This window comes from Panthera leo, chromosome A1 (genome assembly GCF_018350215.1).
Source record: "Panthera leo isolate Ple1 chromosome A1, P.leo_Ple1_pat1.1, whole genome shotgun sequence".
Lineage (NCBI taxonomy): Eukaryota > Metazoa > Chordata > Mammalia > Carnivora > Felidae > Panthera > Panthera leo.
In genome coordinates this window covers 146,369,892-146,391,034 of record NC_056679.1, presented here as the reverse complement: position 1 = coordinate 146,391,034, position 21,143 = coordinate 146,369,892, and the positions used below count along the sequence as shown (strand labels likewise).

At 35.1% G+C, this 21,143-nt stretch overlaps 1 protein-coding gene across 20 annotated transcripts in view; it reads right to left on the bottom strand.

Moving 5' to 3' along the window:
- Nucleotides 1–21,143, bottom strand: part of XRCC4 (X-ray repair cross complementing 4) — a 313,377-nt gene that overhangs the window by 181,231 nt on the left and 111,003 nt on the right. For 19 of the 20 annotated variants that reach the window (XR_006203731.1, XR_006203710.1, XR_006203720.1 and 16 more), the window contains one exon: nt 1,494–1,638. Coding sequence is in view for 6 of the 20 variants with exons in the window: in XM_042942785.1 (XP_042798719.1) it covers nt 1,494–1,638 (145 nt within the window). In the remaining 14 variants the exon portion in view is untranslated. Of the gene's footprint in view, nt 1–1,493; nt 1,639–21,143 lie in introns of those variants that run through there. The other variant, XM_042942837.1, reaches the window with a different exon arrangement.

The window sequence follows — 21,143 nt, the reverse complement described above, 5'->3', positions numbered from 1 at the left end:
CTGTATGTATTGTCTGGAGACATAAGGGTATAAAGACCTAATGCATTTTCAATACCAGTAAATCAGGCCAATGGTGGAGAGAATAAAAACCCAATGATAAATAGACAAACAAAACAATTTCACTCTTAACTGTACAATGCTTACTTTTATACCATAAACTCAAAAACTCCCTTCTGTCAGGCTGTCAGTTTCCTGAAGGCTTGGACTGTGTCTGTCTTGGCATCCTCAATGTCTACCACAAAACTCTAAAACTTTTTGCTCTCAGGAACAAAAACTTTTATACTTTTAAAAGTGTAAAAAAAAAAAAACTTTTCCACTTTTGAAAGTTCTTGAGAATCTCAAGAGCTTTTGTTTATATGTATTATATTTATCATATTCAAAATTAAAAACCCAGAACATTTTTAAATCTTTATTAATTCATTTAAAAAAAAATAAACCTAGTATATGTCAACATGAATATGATATTCTTTATGAAAGATCATTATATTTCAACAAAAAATCTTGTGAGGGCTATGTTTATACTTTGTAAATCTGTTTCATGGCTGGCCTGAATGAAAAGAGTTGGATTCTCCTAAGCTTCCACATTTAATCAGATGTGACATGTTATTCTAAGTGAAATATATGAAGAGACTGGCTTCACACAGGTATGGAACTGAAGAAGAGATGAGCTTGGGGACTGCCCTAGGGGGTCATCATTCCACACTGTGAAACCACTGATCTGTAATATCATTTGTCATATGGCTATTGTTCATTAACTATTTGCTAAATTAATAAAAAGTTTAGGGAAAAAGAAATAAACTCTCAGGGCATAGAGATAGAGATAGAGATAGAGATAGAGATAGAGATAGAGATAGAGAGATACACAAATGATTGGTACATTCATTTAGGATTCAACTGATAATTATTCTTTATAAATGCTATTTTGCTGAAATAAAATGTTAATTATCCCAACTCCTCAATTCACTACAACTAAATTGGGATGCTTATCAAAAGAGGGTATCTGAATGAAAGAGTGAAAATCTGTAAAAATAAAGCATGTAATCAAAATTTTAATAGAGAGATAGAGATGACTAGGAAGAGACATTGCCCTTGAAAAAACTCCAAGCATAACCAAATCAGGTAGCTAATTCAAATGCTATATGAGTCTGCTTAAAGCAGTAAATCAGATTGAAACACTACTGAACACAAGCTGGATTCTAATATTTTTAGTGTCTACATGCCATTTCTAATTAATCTATAAAAACCACAAGAAAAAACATTTTGATTATATTTTTAGCACTTCTGCTTTCAATATTAATAGGAATTAACCAAATACCTGAGAAAAGACACTGATTTGAACATTTTACAATTTCCAAAATTACAATTTTTGTTGTTTAAAAACAGCCTTAAGTAAATTCAGATTTTTAAGTAAATAAAATTCTTGAGATCAGGTATTAGATTTTTAAAATAATATCTCATCATGTGGTAATGAATAAATAAATAAAATTACTTACTTTTCCTTTTCTTGAGGCTGAGTCACCTGAGAAGCCATTTTAGGTTCTGTTCCAAGATTTTTTTGCATCCGCTGCCTCCTCTTTCTACTTGGTGCAATATCAGTGACATCAGGACTTGAAATGATGGAATCATCTCTAGAAGTAGCTAAAATAAAATGATATGAAAATGTGACCCAATGAAATTATGCATATAATTTGTAAGAACTTGCTGCTTTAGCACTGATATGAAGTGGCACAATTAAAATATGGCACAACTCCTTTTTTTGTTTTAATTCATGAAGATTTGGTAAAGCGAACCAGCTAGATTGTAATACTTTAATATAAAACATAAAGTTTACTGTATACATGGAATAACTTGATCAAAACGGTCTCTGCCTATCTTGCACAACAACCTTCCCAAATACATGATAGGCAGTTTGATCTCTCAGTGCTGGAATTAGATAGAAGTGCCTTAGAGGCACCTCTAAAAGGCGTCTGGGGGGGAAACACTGCTATAGGAATAGGATAAATCAAATTGATAGTAAACAGTAATTATGAACAGGAATGGGGACTTTTGCTAGTGATCCAGAGATAATTTCATACTCTTCAGCCAACTGTGGGGGATAAGCACAAGAGAAATGTAAGAAAACTCAAACAAATGTCTCTACTGAAGCTAACCCATTAAACTACCCCTAAAAGTACTTATACACCTGAAACAGAAGCAAGAAAAGAAACATGTTTGATTTATATTCTTTATTCTCTATAAACAACTTAGTTCCAAAGAGCTTTAGGGAAGTTCAGAATTCTTTCATCTAATATAGTATACTCCATTCTAATACATATTTATATAAAAGAGCCCCTTTGCCATTGGTAAATAATGAACAATATCAACGTAATTTAGACTTTGGGTATCTTGCTGCTTCATAGGATTTTCTTCTAGCATGTTGACATTTTATAGTGATCAGAAGCAAGTTTTCATCCCAATTAAAGAGAAAGTCTTAACTACGTGTAAAGTCCTAAAAAAGTGCAAATGAGCGGCTAAAAATCCTGTACAGGTCAATTCCTTTAGTATACATAGGGGCTAGTTTAGTGGATTCAAGAACCCTACACTTTACAACAGTTAAGCTTTCTGTTCAAGAAAGAAGCTGTGAACATGTTTCTCCCTGTAGCTTGAATCAGATGTTCAATTTTGATGAAAAGTACTGGAATCAAATGCACTCAGTAACTGCCATCTCCTTGATTTGAGGGGAAATGTGATGCAAATGGTTAGTTGACTGTGATGTTAGGTGAAAATGTTGGCAGAGAGTTAGTGGAGTTAATATTTTCATTAGGTTTGTAACCAAAGAACTAACAACAACAATGTAAAGCTGCATAGGTTTTGAGTGGTATGCCTAAAATTAATTTCCCCCATAAGCTCATTTTCAGTGCACAATTCTGCAGAATGAGTGGTTTATCAGGCACACATGTATCATATTCTAGAAGAAAAGTCTGTATTTTGAGTTCTCACTTGGTGTACCCCATGCTTCTCTGAGTGGCCTGAAATTACTTGAACGTTGTTGACCACTCTCTTGAAAGTGTTTTGTTTTTATTTGTGTTCTTAAAATGCCTACTATTTTTCAGAACGTATCGGTAGACACTTCGCTAGAACTTAATACTGTTACCTTCATCTTACTTATAAAGAAACCACAGCTTTAGAGAGCTTAAGTAACTTGACCTCACACAGCCTTTGAGGTGATATTTTATCACATAACAACTAAAACATATTCCTCCCTAATGGATAAAGTATTCCTTGATAAATATTAACTGAATAACAATCTGAAGCTGTGTAAGTTATTACGGCACAGAATTTCCACTAGGTTTCTTATACTTTATTTTACTAATCCCTACAAATGAGTTAGAGAAGAATAGACAACAAAGGGAGTTTCTCTGAACACAAGCTGAGTAACTTCCTTAATTTATTAGGCTATGAGAGGACTATGGAAGATACCTGGTTTCCTGATTTCTTTCCCAGTTTGCTCTCACCTAGGATTTACTCAAGTCACATAAGCAATAAACAAAGTACAGACTTGTCTATGAACAAATCTAGTAAGAGTGTCAGAGTTATTTCAACTGTTGATAGACTTGAAAAATGAAAAAAGATTGCATTTAATGACATGTTGGACATCCAGAAGGTAATAATATTAAATTTGTTTAAATTAAAATGTTAAGGTAAAATTAAAAAAAAAATTACCAAGAAGTTCTGATATTCAAATCAAAACTGCCAATAATGACTTAACACATTGGCACCAAAGAGGATGTTTTACATGCAATATGGTTACACTATGTTATAAACTTTAGGATTTACTTTAAAATACAATGCGTATTAAATGTGGGTTGTTAGGGTGAGCTATAGCCCTGGTGCTGCTAGCATCTACTGAAAGATGCACAGCTCAGGAGCAGATTGTTGGGATTCAAAGCCCATACACTTGAGGGAGCTACTAGAGGCACTTTTGTTATTTGTATATAAATGAATAATAGTTTATTAATTAACATACCGAATGACAAAAATGTGTATCACTTGGTGAACACAAGGCACCAAAACAAGCAAGAGGAAGATTGCATATAGGCTCTCATGAGTGAAATTAGATGTATTCCAGATACACAAATTGACCAAAATATTTTAGAGGTACTCTCCACTACTTTATGAAGAGAGTTTAATCCACTGAGGTCTGTTTAACCTTGGAGATGATACTCTCTGCTAAATTTTTAAGTGGTTCTGGGTCCACTTGTGAACTCTGGACAATTGTGGTCACCTGATATCAGAAAGAATCATCACTCTTGCCTCAGGAATCACTGTACTTGCCAAAAGTAATCTTCTTATATGAGAATGTGACTGAGACCCCTAAAAAGACAGACAGCTGGAATTTCTTCAAGTTTATATAACCAGTTCATAAATTATTTTGTGCTTATTTGTTAGTAAATATTGAGAAATTTATGTGTGTTGGGGGGAACTTAATCTGATAATTTACTATTATCCTCATACTTCAATCTTCTTAATATCTTTCATTATTTACCACAAAGAACCTAAAAGTTGTGTATAACCAAGTGTTTCTGGTCAGTTCACCGCACCGTTTTTATTCCTTTTTCTTGAAAATTACAGGGTAGGCTATCTATAATGTGGTCATGAGGGAAAAGGGCTAGCATGTAAGTTAATTACTATTTAAACGGAATATATCTTTTTTGGTTTTGTTTTTTTACTATGGGAAACAGTTTTCCTTCAGTTTATTCTACACATGTAATAGAAAACTGTATTATAATAGATTTTCTTAATTCATATATTCCTTTAAAATAAAGTTTTGGTTGGGGCACCTGGGTGGCTCGGTCGGTTAAGTGTCTGACTTTGTCTCAGGTCATGATATCACGGTTGATGGGTTCAAGCCTCACGTCGGGCTCTGTGCTGACTGCTCAGAGCCTGGAGCCTGCTTCAGATTCTGTCTCCATCTCTCTGCCTCTCCCCTGCTTGTGCTCTGTCTCTCTGTCTCTCTCACATATAAAAAAATAAATAAGAAATAAATAAAATAAAAAATAGTAAAATAAAATAAAGTTCTGGTAATGTTTACATAGTCTTTAATGAAAGGGAAAAGGTTCCATTCTATTCTTTCCTCTCCATCAATGCCAGAAACCAGAAAGAAAAGGCACAAGTTCCACACCTGGTACCTAAGTGTTGAATTTTTTTTAATGTTTATTTATTTTTTAAGGAGAGAGAGAGAGAGAGACAGAGTGCAAGTGGGGGAGGGGCAGAGACAGAGGGAGACACAATCTGAAGCAGGCTCCAGGCTCTGAGCTGGCACAGAGCCTGATGCGGGGCTTGAACCCAGAGACTACAATATCATAATCTGAGCAGAAGTTGGATGCTTAACTGACTGAGCCACCCAAGGCGCCCCTGGTATACACACACACACACACACACACACACACACACACACAAATGAAGTCAAATATGGGACTTCCAAATCTGTATTATTCATAACCTTACATATTTTTAAGGGCAACAACTGAAGTTTTCACTTTCAAGTACTGCATTCCATTTTTTTTTTAAATTTTTTTTTTTAAGGTTTATTTATTTTTGAGACAGAGAGAGACAGTGCATGAACGGGGAAGGGTCAGAGAGAGGGAGACACAGAATCTGAAACAGGCTCCAGGCTCTGAGCTGTCAGCGCAGAGCCCGATGCGGGGCTTGAACTCACGGACCGCGAGATCATGACCTGAGCCGAAGTCAGCCGCTTAACCAACTGAGCCACCCAGGCGCCCCATGCATTCCATTTTTAAGGAAAAAATCAATTCTTACTAACTTTACCAGATTGTATACACTTATTTTACATATGAAAAATAACTTGAAGAGAGATGGACAAAAATGGCAAATGTTCAAAGATAACGAGAAGAAATGTGGTCTAGTTGGAGTAGTGTCCATGAAAGATGCAGAAAATGACTGGATAAGTATGGACAGCAAGGAAGGAGGGGAGGGAAAAAGGAGATCCTAAATAAATACGCTAAATAAATTTGCTACCTTTCAAATCTAGGCAGAGAAGTATGAATTTAATATTGAATGTTTTTTTCCCCCTGAGATTTCACCTCCAGAATTCTCAGTTTCTACTATTATCATCAACCTCTATCATGACAATTTGTCTTTCACCATTTCCAGGATTTTGTTTCAAAGAGAAAACAAAAGAAAAGAAAAAAAAGAACTATTGCCAATGAACTTACTACAGCTGAAACACTGATGGGCAGAGCTGTGGGATGAATTTCAAGTTCCCATTAGGTTCACTGAATCCAGAAAATGGAGAATCTTTACACAAGCCTTGTTATTGTGAAAGGTGGCTCCAGAGAAAGCCACACTTCTTCTCATCTGACAGAAGAACTGCAGGAGTTTGGCAGGAGTAGTTCAGACATGAGAGGCAGTGTTGGCTTCCCTGGGTACTCTCCATGTCTCGATGTCCAGACGAAAGGACACTGTTGGCTAAACTGCCAGCCATCTGCATAAATCTCATAAATTTACCTGGTAAACTACCCGCTCAACTGTGTACTCCCTTCCAGCACAGCCCATTTCGGTCACTTCGGTCAGGCTAGTAGCTCCGATCCACAGCAATCTCTCCTTTCTCTGTAAGTTTTACACACACTTCACTACACACACACTGTCATATACTGTTACTCTTTTTGTGGATACCTCTTGGTTCTTCAGTTAGATCATGAACACCCTCCAGCCAATGGCCATGCCTTACACTTTGCTATATCCCTAATGTATCACCCAGTAGTGTTATAATGATCCTGAAATCATTGTTTCACTGTATGCTAATTTGGATGTAAATTTTAAGAAGTAAAAAAAAAAAAAAATACTGTTATAATGAGAAATGTGAAGACTTGAACCCTGTATATTTTATTTTTAAATCAAAACTTACTCATTTACGGCCCTTTAGATGAGGTGTAGGGAAAAGTACAATCAGAAGATCTGGGTCTGGGTCTCTACTGCTGCATTTACTTTGACCATATTACAGAATTTAAATTCCTAAGATGACAAGCATATTTTAAACATGATTTCTGACATGATTAAATGAGATAAGATGCTTTATAAATTTTTATAAATTTTTATTTAGTTTATAAATACCAGTATTTAAATATTTTTAACAAAATTTGTATGTCCTCATAAAAGATCAAGTTGAGATTAATTTAGATGACTCTGAGGAACTTTTAGGCTATCATCCATAGCTTAAGAGAGACATAAAAGAAAAAAAACCAAAGTAAGATGAATTTATGGTTTTCTAAATTCAAAATTACCCAATTGTCATAGAACTATTATCTGTTATAAATATACGGTAGCCAGTCTGCTGTGGCTGCTTTCACTATTTTATTCATTTACTCATTTCACAAATATTTATTGTGTTTACATTCAATAAGTCATTTTGTTGTATTTCAAAACACATAAAATATTGAGAGGAAACCCCAAAATCCAAACCTTAAGATACTACCCTATGTAAATCTGAAACTTCAAAAAACACTATTTCTTTCACTAGGGAAAACAACCAACCAGTGACTTGGGCTACTTCATGTTTCTGTAGTTTCTCTTACTGACAGGTATAAAGATAAGTAAAAAAGAAGCTGAGATAAGGTAGGTCACACCATTCTTCAATGACCAGTATCTTAAAGTGGCCTATCTTGAGGTAGTAAATTTCTAATCTGACCAAAGAAGCAAACATTATTTTCCCTCACCATTCATCAAAGAGCCCTTTTTCAAATCTGTAATCAGTTGCTACCCAGTTTTCACAATCTAATCTGAATAAATGATGACCACCTTACACAAAAGGTCAATGGTTTAACTTATTAATCAATAATCACCAAGTAAACTGATAATTAACATCACACTAAACACTTAAAAGAGTGTGTGTGTGTCTGTGTGTGTGTCCACATATAAATACTTTTCCAAAAACCAGCCTCCTCTTTTAGCCGGCACAGCTGGAAGTGAGACTTAATGACAAATACCTACTGACATTGGGGTAATGGAAGAGGTCATCTTTGGAAATCCAATACTCTCAATGTCAGAGGCAGGGTGGGCTACTAAAGATAAAGTACAGACTCCAGAAGTATTCACAGCAAAAAAAAAAAAAAAAAAAAAAAAAAAAGATAATTTGAATATATTAAGTATTGTTCTGCACCTACAAAACAATGTGATTGTTTAAAAAACTGAATGAACTCATTTCTTTAAATCTTAAAGATTCAGTCATTCCTTTACTTTATTCAACACATATTTATTAAGTGTTTTCTATGTGTCAAGGACTATCCAGAAGATACCACTACCAGGTATTCAAAAAGATTACAGTTAGGTAGAGAGGAAGAACACTACTATTTGCAAGAAAACCATAAGTCACATAAGCAATTATAAAGGAACTACTTTAAAAGTTCTAAGGTGCAGCTTTCCAACCTTTTACTATTTTTTCCAAATTAATCTTTGAAGATTTTTCTTTTTCATTATTAAGCACTAATTATAACTTAATTTCTCACATTACTTTTCTTCTTATATGAATATTTCTTTTGAAAGCATAATCATCAGTACCAGATGGCTCTGAGGTAGACTTCCCAAAAGAGAAAATTTAAAAGGCTAGCTCACTTTGAGTAAACTGACAAGAAAAGATTGGGTTTTAAAATTAAGTTTTGGGGTGCCTGGGTGGCTCAGCTGGTTGAGTCCAACTTCGGCTAAGGTCATGACCTCCCGGTTCATAGGTTTGAGCCCCACATCAGTCTCTGTGCTGACAGCTCAGAGACTGAGGCCTGCTTCTGATTCTGGGCCTCCCTCTTTCTCTGCCCTTCCCACACTTGAGCTGGCTCTCTCACCCTCTCTCCCTCAAAAATAAATAAAAGTTAATTTAAAGCAGAGATAATACCAATCCTTCTCAAGCTTTTCCAAAAAATAGAAAGGGAAGGAAAGCTTCCAGACTCATTCTATGAAGCCAGCATTACTTTGATTCCTAAACCAGAGACCCAGCAGAAAAAGAGAACTACAGGCCAATATCCCTGATGAATACGGATGCAAAAATTCTCAATAAGATGCTAGCAAATCGAATTCAACAGCATATAAAAAGAATTATTCTTCATGATCAAGTGGGATTCATTCCTGGGATGCAGGGTTGGTTCAACATTCGCAGATCAATCAACGTGATACATCACATTAATAAAAGAAAAAAAGAACCATATGATCCTGTCAATCGATACAGAAAAAGCATTTGACAAAATTCAGCATCTTTCTTAATAAAAACCCTTGAGAAAGTCAGGATAGAAGGAACATACTTAAACATCATAAAAGCCATTTACGAAAAGCCCACAGCTAATATCATCCTCAATGGGGAAAAACTGAGAGCTTTCCCCCTGTGATCAGGAACATGACAGGGATGTCCACTCTCACTGCTGTTGTTTAACATAGTGTTGGAAGTTCTAGCATCAGCAATCAGACAACAAAAGGAAATCAAAGGCATCAAAATTGGCAAAGATGAAGTCAAGCTTTCACTTTTTGCAGATATTATATTATACATGGAAAACCCAATAGACTGCACCAAAAGTCTGCCAGAACTGATACATGAATTCAGCAAAGTTGCAGGATACAAAATTAATGTACAGAAATCAGTTGCATTCTTATATACTAATAATGAAGCAACAGAAAGACAAATAAAGAAACTAATCCCATTCACAATTGCACCAAGAATCATAAAATACCTAGGAATAAACCTAACCAAAGATGTAAAAGATTGGTATGCTGAAAACTATAGAAAGCTTATGAAGGAAATTGAAAACATAAACAAATGGAAAAACATTCTGTGCTCATGGATTGGAGGAATAAATATTGTTAAAATGTCAATACTACCCAAAGCAATCTACACCTTCAATGCAATCCCAATCAAAATTGCACCAGCCTTCTTCTTGAAGCTAAAACAAGCAATCCTAAAATTTGTGTGGGACCACAAAAGACCCCAAATAGCCAAAGTAATATTGAAGGAGAAAACCAAAGCGGAAGGCATCACAATCCCAGACTCTAGCCTCTACTACAAAGCTGTAATCATCAAGACAGCATGGTATTGGCACAAAAACAGACACATACACCAATGGAACAGAATAGAGACTCCAGAATTGGACCCACAAAAGTATGGCCAACTAATCTTTGACAAAGCAGGAAAGAATATCCAGTGGAAGAAAGACAGTCTCTTCAACAAATGGTGCTGGGAGAACTGGACAGCAACATGCAGAAGGATGAAACTAGACCACTTTCTTACACCATTCACAAAAAATAAACTCAAAATGGATAAAGGACCTGAATGTGAGATAGGAAACCATCAAAACCCTAGAGGAGAAAACTGGAAAAACACCTCTCTGACCTCAGCTGCAGCAATTTCTTACTTGACACATCTCCAAAGGCAAGGGAATTAAAAGCAAAAATGAACTATTGGGACCTCATGAAGATAAAAAGCTTCTGCACTGCAAAGGAAACAATCAATAAAACTAAAAGGCAACCAACAGAATGGGAAAAGATATTTGCAAATGACATATCGCACAAAGGGCTAGTATCCAAAATCTATACAGAGCTCACCAAACTCCACACCCAAAAAAAACCAAATAATCCAGTGAAGAAATGGGCAGAAAACACGAATAGACACTTCTCTAAAGAAGACATGCAGATGGCCAACAGGGGCGTGAAAAGTTGTTCAATGTCGCTCCTCATCAGGGAAATATAAATCAAAACCAAACTCAGATACCACGTCACTCCAGTCAGAGTGACTAAAATGAACAAATCAGGAGACGATAGATTTTGGAGAGGATGCGGAGAAACGGGAACCCTCTTGCACTGCTGGTGGGAATGCAAACTGGTGCAGCTGCTCTGGAAAACAGTGTGGAGGTTCTTCAAAAAATTAAAAATAGACCTACTCTATGACCCAGCAGAGTAGCACTGCTAGGAATTTACCCAAGGGATACAGGAGTACTGAGGCATAGGGGCACTTGTACCCCAATGTTTATAGCAGCACTCTCAACAATAGCCAAATTATGGAAAGAGCCTAAATGTCCATCAACTGATGAATGGATAAAGAAATTGTGGTTTATATACACAATCGAATACTACGTGGCAATGAGAAAGAATGAAATATGGTTTTTGTAGCAACGTGGATGGAACCGGAGAGTGTTATGCTAAGTGAAATAAGTCATACAGAGAAAGACAGATACCATATGTTTTCATTATTATGTGGATCATGAGAAACTTAACAAAAGACCATGGGGGAGGGGAAGAAAGAAAAAAAAAAAAGAGAGAGAGGGAGGGAGCCAAACCATAAGTGACTCTTAAAAACTGAGAACTGAGGGTTGATGGGGGTTGATGGGGGGTGGGAAGGAGGGGAGAGTGGGTGATGGGTATTGAAGCGGGCACACCTGTTGGGATGAGCACTGGGTGTTGCATGGAAACCAATTTTACAATAAATTTCATATTAAAAAAGAAAACGTTAAAAAATTTTTTTAAATAAAAATTAAGTTTTAAGCATCTGTAAGGGTCAACTCAAACAGCATTTCTAAACTGAAGTTATACCATCACCTTTTGGACAGTCCTTTGTATGGTGCCACAACACTCTTAGATTTCATCATGCTATAATAATTTATCTAATATTTGTAAGCTCTATGAAGGCAGGGTTGTTTATCTTATTCACTGTTGTTATAAGACAGACTAGCTGGGTTCTAAACACACAGTAATCCCTCAATGAATATTAGTTGATTAACTGATATAAATGCTTAAACACTAACGAAGTTAACAAATAACTTCTTAAAAATTATTTTGAATCCATGTAAAATACTATACTACTGTTTAGCTATGTGAGCTGCAACTAGTCTAGTTAACATTAAGAAAAGGAAAATATTGGGGCGCCTGGGTGGCTCAGTCGGTTAAGCGTCCGACTTCAGCTCAGGTCACGATCTCGCAGTCCGTGAGTTCGAGCCCCGCGTCGGGCTCTGGGCTGATGGCTCGGAGCCTGGAGCCTGTTTCCGATTCTGCGTCTCCCTCTCTCTCTGACCCTCCACCGTTCATGATCTGTCTCTCTCTGTCCCAAAAATAAATAAACTTAAAAAAAAAAATTAAAAAAAAAAAAAAGAAAATAGCAAGAGAAATACTGAAGATTTTATAAATAAAATAAAATCTAAAAGACGGCAAAACTTTTGTAATTAAATACAAACTTAAACAAAAATAACATAAGTTTGACTGATTTGTTTATCCATAAACATAACTTCTAAAAAAAAAAAGAAGCCAATAATATTCATTATAAAGCAAACACTGAATTCAAAGCCTAATACATTAAATTAGAGTTGTCATTTAAAATGCTCTTGTGGAGAATATTCTGACCTTGTATAAAGGAGTATATTATTTGTAAATAATGGTTACCAGATATCTTAGCCAAAAAACACAGTTACACAGGAGAAGTTATCATAACACAGCTGGGAAAATACAGAAGCAGAAAAAAATGTCTGTAAGTGTGTTCACATAGACAAATAGATCTATACCTATACACATACATGTCTATAAATAAATCGGAAAATAAAAAATTATAAGTGTTCTAAATAAAAGTGAGAAGCACTATTGCTAACTAAGACCAAAAATAGGGGTAAAAAATAACTGGGAAGAAACTAGGATAAATAACTTGATTGAGAAAATACAGAAACATGAAGGGAAAAAACAGGGATCTTCAAGAATCAGTATTCAACAGACAAATAACACACTTCCTGGAGGTCACAGGATTGTTGTGGATGCCTATGTAACATGTTTTAAACTCACTGTCTCCATAATTGCCGTTGGATTTATTTGACCAATTTGAATTGCAGAGGAAAAAGGTAAATTTAATGAGTTCATAAATCATTCTGAGTAAAACTGATGTTATTTTCTTAGAGTGGAATCAGCACAAGATTTTTGCCTAACTTTGTGATTCAGGGACTGAGTCAATAGAAACAAAAAAAGAATACCCACATTCTTTTGGATATCATCTTTGATGCCAACTGTAATAATTTAGATACCTCCTCTTTATAAAATTTTATAAAACTGCCCTTTAAAAAATTAATAGACACAAGCTCTACTCATAAAGGTATAATAATACAGAAACAACAATTAAATGGAAAATACATAGATTAAAAAAAATCACTGCCCTTGAACATGTGGTACCTTTTTTTAACAGGGTTAGGTGGCAATTAAAAATTTTGTAAAACATTGTATGTTGCCAAAACGTATCTAACAATAACACTAAATATAATCATGCAAGGTTTAAGACCTTCCCAAGAGCTAGACCTTGGCTAACAGTAGCTCAGATATCAAGCCCATCATGACATGCCAACAACTGGCTTGAATCCTAAATTGAGGGAAGCAGAAAGAGTACAACTAAGCAGTAAGCAATTCAATCATAAACGATCAAGGTTGGGCAAGAGGGTGGTATGAATACATCTTACTACCATGACTCTAAAGCTATAGAAAATGAGGGTATAGAGACAAGTATCCAGATAAACAAATGTCATCTCTCAGAAAAGTAACTGAAATGTCTGAGTTATCCAGATAACTAAGAACTATGTCACTACTTTGGGAGACCTAGCCTCAAATTTTCTTCTTTAGATCACAATAATATACAATAATATTAGATCTAAATTTGTTTTTAAATAGAAAAAGAAAACAGGTAGGAAGAGAGAGAGAGAGAGAGAGAGGATAAAGAGGGGAGAGAGAGAGGGAAAGAGAGGGTGAAAAGAAGGAAATTTTAACCAAACTGTTATCTAAAATTAATTTGTATTTTTTCTTCTCTGATCAAATGATATATTTTAAAATGTCTTTCAAATAATTATTTACTTCATCTATATTCATTTTCTAGATAAATAATTATTCTTCCTTAATGCAGATATCAAATGAACATTTTAAAACTGAAAATTTAAATAAACTCACATGTTTATAGTCATGAAAAAATCTTACACAATTATTCACAAAATAATTTGTCACTAACTTTTCCTCATTTACCTTATATGTATTAATGTGTTACTTCTATGATGCCAATAAAATTATATTCCTAGGTTTCTAGTAACCACATGTTTCTGTTTTGTTTTTAGACAATAAATTATTTTAAAATCTACTAACTCTAAATTGTTACACTAACCAGGGTAAGTCTAAAAATTAATAAGGCCACTTCCTAGACTTCCTTCTTCAAGTCTATATGGCAACAGATTAATTTCAAAATCTCTTGTTTCAGTAATTATAATAAAGAAAATAAGGGACCCTAATGATTTAAGCCATGAATAGTTTTTTATTACCAAAACACCTGTTGCTATTTCAAAACCTATTTTCATTAAATACAGAAGAATGTTGATTTTGTTACCCGAGGACATCAAAAGCTAAGAAAACAAACTTTCTTTAATGTTAGAACCATTCTCAGAACACTTTTCCCAACCCAAGTGATTTTAACATGCTGCTCCTTCTCAGGATGGGGCTTTTATAAAGTATTTTACATTAATGTTTCAAGCTGGTGTGACTTATCTTTGATATGTTGCTAATATATAGCAATGTTTAACTTCTTCAAAACAGCACTGTTAGTATGAATATGTAAAACCGACCTCAGCAGAAAGCAACCTCTAGAAAGCTGGATTTAATTTTATCAAAACTCATGTTAAAGATGTTTTCAACTTCTCAACAAGAATTTATTGGTTTTCAACAGTGGACAACAGTCAGTATAGGACTATGAATACAGAAAGAAGGGAAATACAAGAGGTGAGTTCAGGATCACTCTGTGTTTCTGACTGGAGGCATAGTCTGGACCTCAGTACAGGGAGGTAGATGGAGCCCTAGTAGAATACAATGATTTCACTCAATTGTGTTGAGGCAGAAATTAGAATTTGGTACTATTGAAATAGTTGGAATCTGCAATACAAAACACTGGACAACATTTTTGTAAACAAAAATGGGCCCCAAAAGGGGACATCTCAAATTGTTAGATGAATAATAAACTGCACATGCACTGAGCAAGACTGTAAGGCCCAGTAGAAAATAGCCAGAGCTGTCACCTGAATAAAAATTCCAAATGTTAAAGGGGTGCCTGGGTGGCTCAGTTGGTTCAGTGTCCAACGCTTGATTTTGGCTCAGGTCATGATCTCACAGTCATGACATAGAGCCCTGCATTGGGCTCCACACCCAGCATGGAGACTGCTGAAGATTCTTCCTCCTCCTCTGCCACATGTGCTCTCTTTCTCTCTCTCAAAAAAAAAAAAAAAAAAAAAAAAAAAAAAAAAAAAAAAAAAAAAAATCCCAAATGTGACATACACTATGAGATGCAGAGCATCTGACTGGTACAGTAAAATACCACACTGAAAATGCTAAGTATTCAGGAGACATCCCTAAAAAGTCTAGAGCCACCCCAATTAAGCTTGGAAAAAAGGATCAAGTTTATTTGACAGTAAATTAACTACCTGCCAGGGCAAAACTCAATATTCATTAAAAGAAGACCACAGATTCCAGACTCTCAACAACATAAATTATAATAAAAAAATTACTGGACATGTAGAATAGGAAAATGTGATCCATAATAAGGAAGAAATCGCCAATACTTTCAGTACATAATGAGGAGAGTTATATTCACTACATTCACCATTATAAAATAGTACAGCTCTTAGAATTGTAGAAACATTACATGTTTAAATTAGTTATACCCCTTCAATTCTAAAAACATTATCTCCAAAAGATATGCTCTAAGAGCCTGCCTTCATCTGCCACATCCCCACTATTGCTTATTCCGCTCTCCATTAATTCAAGTCTTTCTCAGCAACAGGTACACAGCAAAGAAATAAGCTATTCAGAGCCCTGAACATCAACTTTTGGCTTACATATAAGGAGGCTGGGTAGGTCATCAAATCTAGCACATTATTCTTTCTTGCCCTTCCTTCCTACACATCATTAAAATGTGCTTCCAATTTCCTCATCTATTGCCTCCTTTATCCTGCTGATGTCAGTATTCAGGATCAATGCTCTGTTGATATCTTTCTGCTAGCTCTCATTTTCATTAAATTGACCCACAGTCCTTTCCAGGGTAATTGTGTGCAACTGACTGCCTTTTTCATGGTTAAGAAACTCCTTGTTCAAAACTGAACTATGTCTCCCCAAGATTCATGTATTAAAGCCCTAACCCCCCAATGTACCTCAGAATATGACTATATTTACAGAGATAGTCTTTAAGAGGTAATTAAGGTTAAGCCAGGTTATATGAGTGGACTCTGTTCTGATATGATTGGTATCTGTATAAGAAGAGAGACACCAGAAATGCTCACACACAAATAAAAAGCCATGAGAGGACACAGCAAAAAGCACAACCATCTGCAGATGGAGAGAGAGGCCTCATGAAAAACTATACCTGCCAACACCTTGATCTTGGATTTCCAGCCTCAAGAATTGTGAGAAAATAGATTTCTGTCATTTAAGCCACCCAGGCTATGTATTTTTTTTTATTATGGCAACCCTAGCAAACCAATATATCTGTAAATACATTTTCGTTTTTGCTGGGCATTCAACCAACCTCCTCATCATTGTGAAATGCCACCACATCCCTTAAGACATCATTCTTATCCCATGAAGTAAGACAAGCACATAGCCAGACCACTTACCAATCACTACTACTTCTACATTATTATTCCAATATTACATGTCAGTCTTTAAGGATGATAAGTTTGATTTTAAACGGAAATGATACATCAGGAGGAGGGGGGTGTAAATATATCTTGGTTGAAAAACACAAACAGCACGGTGGTGTTACATAAATTTGTTTAAGAGAGAGTTATATATGACACCTGGATTTGAAGCCCAGTTGCCCTGCTTGTTATCTGTGTAACCTTGAGCAAGCTACTGAATCTCAATGTGGATAATAATAGCACCTACTTTATGCTGTTGTATGTTGAATGTGTTAATATTTGTAAAGTACTTAGCCTGGCACATTAACTGTTATATAAGTGATTTGCTATTATAGAGGGAAGTGATTTTGGATGAGATTGCTAAGTGAGTGCAGGGAAAAGGACCAAGGTGACAGGAAGGCTGAAGTAGCAAGTGTTGATTATATATTAGAAATTTGAAGGTAAATGAAGGTTAGATTCAATAATAATTTTAAAAATGAGTAGAACAAGAGAGAAAAGTTTTTTTTTTTTTATTTTAGGATAAAGGAGAATTGAATATATTTACAATTTCACAGATGAGACTCCTTGAAGGTGAGAGAATAGGCGTTAATAAAGCAAAACACTGAAAAGAGATTAAGGAGGTCAAATACTGTCTGGAGCAGGTCAGGGCCCATTAATAAGTTATAAATTAAGAGGATGGTAACCAGATTTTAAAAACCAAAATATCTTAGAGAACATTAGAATTCAAGAGATGTAACAGTGTGAGTAGTGTCTCATGAAATGAAATGTGTCAGCTTTATATACACATATAAATGTGTATACTCGGCTGAAATATGCAATATATTCTTACTGTGGGTCTCGGTTGAAAACGTTCTTACCTTAGAGTATAAGGCACTTTTGAAAGAGATTTTTATTCTGACGTGAGAAGAAAAAAGTATCAGTGAACTGGGATTGGAAACGTATTATTCAATTTAACAAAATTAATTCACCTATCCATTACATTCATTACTAAAGAAACTAGTATAAAATTATGTTGTGCTTCTTGGATTTTAAACTAAATGAGTGAAATGATTTACCAAATGTATTAACTTAAAAGTCTTACAACTTAATTTTCTTATTTATTTTGTTTTACTGAATATTTAACACAGTGAATGAATCACTCTTTGAAAGTCTTGTGGGCTATTCATTAGATGCCAATTATATATAAAGACTGGTTTTCATTCACCTGTATTACTTATTTTGCATTCTAAGAAACACCTCAAAACTAATCTTTGCTCTTCTTCTTTTTTTAATGTTTATTTATGTTTGAGAGAGAGAGAGAGACAGAAAGAGAGAGAGAGACAGAGAGAGAGAACAAGCAGGGGAGGGGCAGAGAGACAGGGAGACACAGAATCCAAAGAAGGCTTCAGGCTCTGAGCTGTCAGCACAGAGCCCAACACAGGGCTCGAACTCATGGACCGTGAGATCATAACCTGAGCCAAAGTCAGCTGCTTAGCCAACTGAGCCACCCAGGTGCCCCACTTTTGCTCTTCTTGACAGTGCTTGTAGAGGACAAGGTTCAGAACTCCCAGGATCTCATGCAGCTGGCTCTCCCGGGTGATTCTGCCCACTTTTCCCAGCTTCGGCTGTCATCTACAGAATATGGAGACTGCCCTTGTGTGCTTCCCTTGCTCTGGACACACAGCTCCAACTATTTCTGGGACATTTTTTTTTTTTTAATCTGAGATTCCTAAAGCACAAATTCAATACCTGAAAATTTTAAATTTTAAAAATTTAAATCATTCATTTTGATCACTAGCCTTACCATCAACCTACTAGTTTAAGGTAGAAATGTAAAAGTCAGAATGTTCTCATCCTTCTGCAATAAATCATCAAGTTCTGTCAGTCCTGTCTCCAAATAGCTCTCCGTGTCTCCCCCTCCATCTCAGAGGACATTATTTTCTCTCATTTTAATTCAAAGCCCTTTTAATTCATCTCCACCTTCTTGTTTTTCTCTTTCTGGTTAGTCTTCCACACTCAAATCAGTTACCTTTCTAAAATGTCAGTGTATTATATTCTAGAAATCCAGCTTATCTCTCCCCATTCTTCCATGCCACCCGCACTCTTAGCCAGTCACATACAACTTGTGTCTCTTCCTTGAATATGTCCTATTCTTTCATACTTTTTTTAAAAAAACACCTTCATACCTTTGCATATGATATTTTTTCTCCACTTGGAATGTTCTGGGCTGCCTTCTCAACCTGCTTACTCTTTAGCTCTACTACTCTTCAATATACAGTTCAAACATCAACAACTGACATTCCTTTTTCTTTACCTTCTCAGACTTTCTACACAGCATTGGAAACATTCATTCATTAATCACTCATTCACTTAATCATATACTGAGTACCTTCCATGATCCTATACTTGTTATTTTGCATTGTAATTAATTGTTTTGAAGTTTCTTTCCCCAACTAGAGAGGGAAACCCTAAAAGGCAGAGACAGCATCTGATTTAATGTGGCTTCCCTGAAGTCAGGCTTCAGGCCTACTACCTAAAAGGCATTTAACAAATGTTGGCATAAATTAATCTGATGCTTTCTAACATATTATTTTCTTCTACCCTCCAATTATTTCTCTTTTCTCCAACAAACTTTAAAATTCTGTGAGAACAGAATCATCAGGCATTTAATTATTAATGGCATAGTCTGGGGTGAACAGGATTAAACATCTTTTCTAAAGAGATACAAGCCTACTTGAAAGCTGCCTGAAACTTGGAATCATTAGCACCGATTTGTGGTCTCCTAGCAACTAACCATTTCTTAAAGAAAAAGTTAAAACTATTTTGCCTAGTTCCTTAGGCTTCAAAAATTCAGTATCTTAAAAACCTTTACGTTTCCTGAGAAAATGGTTTAAATTTTTATTACTGATGAACCTGAAAACCATATAGCTAAAAGGTATGACCTAAGCTTCTTTCTTTTATGAAAAATAAATTTCTTCATGGAAAAGTCAGACTTACTTTAACATCAACAAAATCACTTAGGCAAATACAGTTCTCTCATTTGCTCATTTATACACATAGATGAACACTTTGTGTCTATTAGTATTTATTATTGTTTATTATTATATTTTTTCTACCTCATTCTTTAATGTTTATTTTTGTGTTATTGAAAAACAGCCTGCAAATTAGAGAATTTCCTAAAGAAAGGGCTTTGTGTGCATTTAATAACATTTACTGACCCAAATAAACACTAAAAGAATCTTTAGAGCACAGCAGTTTTGTCCAAATTTTGAAAGTGCCCAGGGGTATGAAAGCTCACTGTTTATCCTAACAACTCACATTCTCTAAAGCCTGGCAGATCCTTTCCCCAAACCAAAAGTATTTGTTCAAGAGGCAAGATCTTACGTTCTGAGGACCATCACTATATCTCTCCATAAATCTATTACCAAATTCCAGGATTTTTAAAAAAATATTTGAATTACTAGAAATTTAGACTATTAGCATATTTTCTTTAAATATTTTTTGAAAATTTACATAAAATAGCAGTATGTTATTGCATTTAACAGTGGTATTGACCATCACCTCCACCACAAATAGTAACAGTAATATTAATAACAATGCTAAATCAGCTCATTTTTTTTAAGTATGTGACAGGTACTGTATTAAACTATATATTTATGTAATAATAAATATATAAATATACATATTTAAAGGGGTTTAAATTTTAACCTATTTAATTTAAAAAGAAATTTAATGTTTATTTATTTTTGAGAGACAGGGGGGGTAGAGGCAGAGAGAGAGGGAGATACAGAATCTGAGGCAGGCTCTAGGCTGAGCCATCAGCCCAGAGCCCAACATGGGGCTTGAACTCAGGAACTGTGATATTATGACCTGAGTCAGAGTCACACACTTAAGCCAGGCACCCCAAATTTAAACCCCTTTAAACCTACACCTACAGTAGCCTCCATTAATATAGTCTCCTCCACCATTTAGAAGACTAATTCTTTTCAGAGTTATTGGGATGGCAATAGGTACAAGAGAACTTAGGAACATTTTACTACCTACCAAGCAACATTACAGTTACCTCCTGGCACACTGCTGACTTTCCCTGACCTTCTTACAGAACAAAAAGTACACTTTAAATACATTGGGAAATTACAAATTTAGAGCTGATTGAACTTCACAGATTATCAAATTTTCTTCTTACATTTTACAGATAAGAAAAATGAGATGCAGATAGATTGGTCAAAAAAAAAAAATGCCTTGATCAGAATGGTTATTGGTAGATCTACAACTGAAGCCTAGATTTTCATAGCGCTACAAATAATTGTGGTGTAAATCACTCAGTAATTATTGCTGTTAACTAAAATTTTTAAAGAATAGAAGTGGTGGGAAGGAAAGGTTTCTAATACATGAAATTCAAGAGAGATTTGTTCTTTTCTGAGGAAGAATAGGTTCCCCCTAATGAGGCAATCACTAAACAAAAGATCAACTTACATTATTCTAACTTGAAACTGCATCAGT